Raw genomic sequence first — 3,071 nt, 5'->3', positions numbered from 1 at the left:
TTAGTGAGTATGGGTTATTCTATTGAGCTTTTGTAGCTTATGGTGTTACCTTTGGTGATCTTGACATATTATATCGGTGGCGACGCTGGTATAATGTGTCAGACTTTGTAGATGAATAGGGTGAGCTGTACACCTTGGAGGCTTTTGGAGCCGAAGAGCTGGCTAAGATGGAAGAACAGGCGGAGCTGTAGTTGGGAACCTCAGTTTCCCTTCCCTTGTGTAATAAAAGTACTCTTACGGAGGTTGTGATGTAATAAAGAGCCAGACTCTATTTTGAAGTTGCAATAAAATTGTCTATTTAACGTACCCGAAATTGGGGGCGTTACACCTCTTTGCAGCGTACCACAGACTTTTTCGTGTTTCAGAAACTCACCATATCACCACCTGTGACTAGATCCATTTCTGGTGCAGGCTAAAAAGTAGATATTCAAATCTTTCTCCTAATGATCAGAGCGAGGGAGCAAGCCGGCCAACTGGGCACACTAGCATGCCACCAGAGTGCACAAAGGATGAAGAAAGAGCATTCAATGAGTTAGGCATCAAAGCACGTTTAAGGGAAGAAGTCTATTTAGCAGCCTTCCTGTCGTGCTAGCTGTCCGTATTTGTCCTACCCAATGGAAAAGCAAACCAAATTCGTCCTACCGTCTTCAAAGTTGCAAGCATGATGGCGCGCGGATCTACATTTTCTTTGGCGGTGCCCGTTTTGGCGAGCATATACCATGGCTTGAGGCAAATTTCATCATCTTCTACTCCAAGTCAATGCCATGCGATCCTTCCCATGCATTATATCTACGGATGGCTTGGCAACTACTTCGACACATACCTTCCATCCCTACACTCTCAACCAGGCGTTAAAATGGTCCGACTAGCCGGAGAGAAGAATGCAAAACATTTCACAGCAATTGGGGACCGAAAACTCCTCAGAAGCGTTGGTCCTTCGCAATTATCGTCCTTGGCCATGTTTGACAAAGAAGAGCAGTTAATGGTAGATGACGGAAAGCAATCCCACTTCTGGACAGCCTACACCATCAGTCTTCCTTCAAGTTACCTGACTCTTCGCTATGATATGCAGTATATCGTTGAGTCTTACAGCCCTCATGAATTCTCACGACAATTCAACTTTTACCAAGACATACCCAGAAAATTGGTGGAAGAAGCATGTCCTCTCAATCTACCCAATGTCGTAGGACTTTGGCAATCCTGCACAAAGCTTGGCACCAAGGCAAAACTAAGAATTCCTGTCTCCTCGCACAAAGGTCTTACCACAAAGCGATATCAAGAGTGGTGGACAAAACACGCAAGTGATTTTGTTAAATGAGACATTGAGCCTACCGAAAAGCAAGAAAAACCCAAGACTCCAGTCAGAATTCGCCTTACCAAGGGCAAGGGAGTAGTTACACCTATTGAGAATGCCCATGAAGTTGAAGGCACTAACGCAATAGCAAGCAAAGCCAAAGCAAGCAAAACTAGACCAAGTAGGGCCAAACCAAAAGTTCTACTTGTTGTTAGCACCCATGAAGTTGATGGCACCAATGCAACATTAGGCAAAGCCAAAGCAAGCAAAGCTAGACCAAGCAGGGCCAAACCGAACCAAGGAAAGGATCTACCCAAAGATGCATCCAAAGAAATGGAGAGATCAACTCTCAAGCCTAAACCTCTCTTGAAGATTTCTGCTCCAAAAATTCCATCTGTGATTGTCAAAAATCCAACAACCGAAAATAGAGACAAGAAAAGAAGCCTTGTGATTTATGATGGGGACAGCAACTCTAGCTAAGGTGATCGTCACTGGAATCGCCCCAAGAAGCAGAAAAACATAGCCCAAGTCACACCCTTGGAGGATATCCACATTGACACGGATGGTTTTTTTCAAGATGTGCCTGATAGCAGCACACCTTTGGAGGATTTAGAAGCACACGTAAGAAAACACATACTTCCTCGAATGCTTTCACATTTTTTTTATTTCAGTAAGCTGCTTAATTTTTTTTCCCATATATGTGCAGTTAGGAGTCAACAACTTGAATCTTGGTGATGAACTATACTCTCAAAGCAGTGGAGGTTCTATAGATGGTCCAGATTCCTTTGGATTGCTTTCTCGTAAGGGAAGATCTGTCGAAGAAGCATCACGTCAAATTTCTCATGAGAAGGTTCCTATTGACATGCCCAAAGTGCCAATAATAGAACCAAGACAATTTCGAGTAAGACCTTTTGGTCCCACGTTATCCGATGTTAGTGTCTTTCAAGGGATAGATGTGATTGCTAAAAGTCGGCGCAAGTATAGCTCAGGGTTGTGGTCCCAACTTTCACATAAGATCGAGAAAACTAGCTTGGATCATGTCGACGATATTGAAGATGAAGCTGAGAAGGTTCTCGAAGAGATGAGAAACATGAAAGTAATGGACACTTCTCCGTTACAGCGCAACCTTAAAAGCTTCTTTGATAATATTCGGGCATACAAAAACCGCTCCACTTCTATCAAATCATGTGCAAGTCAGCTGACAGATATTTCTCAAACTCTTTCTCATGCTAAAATCAGAGAAAATGAGGTAATTAAAGAATCTGAACTTCATCAATAAGAATTTGAAGCCCTTGAAGTTGACAGGGCTAAGTTGGAAAGAGCATTGGAAGGCATAGACACCAAGCTGAAGGTCAAAAAAGCAGCTGTTGTTGCAAATGAAGGAGAATTATCTAAGGTGCAACTTAAGATCTCTAACCTTGAAGATAAGGTCTCTGCTATCAAGAATGCCACAGTACAGACTGATGAAGACATTGCAAAATTGGAGGAGATGAGAAGGTTGCTTGAAGCAAATCAAAACGAGTAGGCGAACGTCAAGCTATTTCCTTAGTTTTAGTTTTCTATTTTTTTTTTCCATTAGGAAAGATTGTTTCCCTTTCTTCATTGTTAATTACATTTGGTCTACTTATTCATTTGAGGAATATAGCAAACACAATTTGTCATTATTGATTAGAGGAAAGACTGTTTCCTTTTTTTTTTCATGATTAATAACACTTGATCTACTTATTCATTTGAGGAATATAGCAAATGCAATTTGTTATTATCAAATTAATATTTT

At 41.5% G+C, this 3,071-nt stretch overlaps 1 protein-coding gene across 1 annotated transcript; it reads left to right on the top strand.

Moving 5' to 3' along the window:
• Window positions 1–664: 664 nt before the first annotated feature.
• LOC131317301 (uncharacterized) lies at window positions 665–2,745 on the top strand. The gene is made up of 3 exons (XM_058346860.1): window positions 665–1,256; window positions 1,776–1,915; window positions 2,001–2,745. Exons 1-3 carry the CDS (start codon window positions 665–667, stop codon window positions 2,571–2,573), a joined length of 1,305 nt encoding a protein of 434 aa, XP_058202843.1. The 3' UTR covers window positions 2,574–2,745.
• Window positions 2,746–3,071: the final 326 nt, after the last annotated feature.

The sequence above is a fragment of the Rhododendron vialii genome, chromosome 2a (genome assembly GCF_030253575.1).
Source record: "Rhododendron vialii isolate Sample 1 chromosome 2a, ASM3025357v1".
Lineage (NCBI taxonomy): Eukaryota > Viridiplantae > Streptophyta > Magnoliopsida > Ericales > Ericaceae > Rhododendron > Rhododendron vialii.
The sequence above is the reverse complement of the archived record's forward strand: the minus strand, read 5'-3'. Positions and strand labels throughout refer to the sequence as shown.

Bases quoted from the DNA above. Each gene is read 5' to 3' on its own strand.
- LOC131317301 (XM_058346860.1), top strand. From the start codon at position 665: ATGGCGCGCGGATCTACATTTTCTTTGGCGGTGCCCGTTTTGGCGAGC. The intron at 1,257-1,775 runs GTCTTACCACAA...ACTCTAGCTAAG, and splicing joins TCCTGTCTCCTCGCACAAAG to GTGATCGTCACTGGAATCGC. The intron at 1,916-2,000 runs GTAAGAAAACAC...ATATATGTGCAG, and splicing joins TGGAGGATTTAGAAGCACAC to TTAGGAGTCAACAACTTGAA.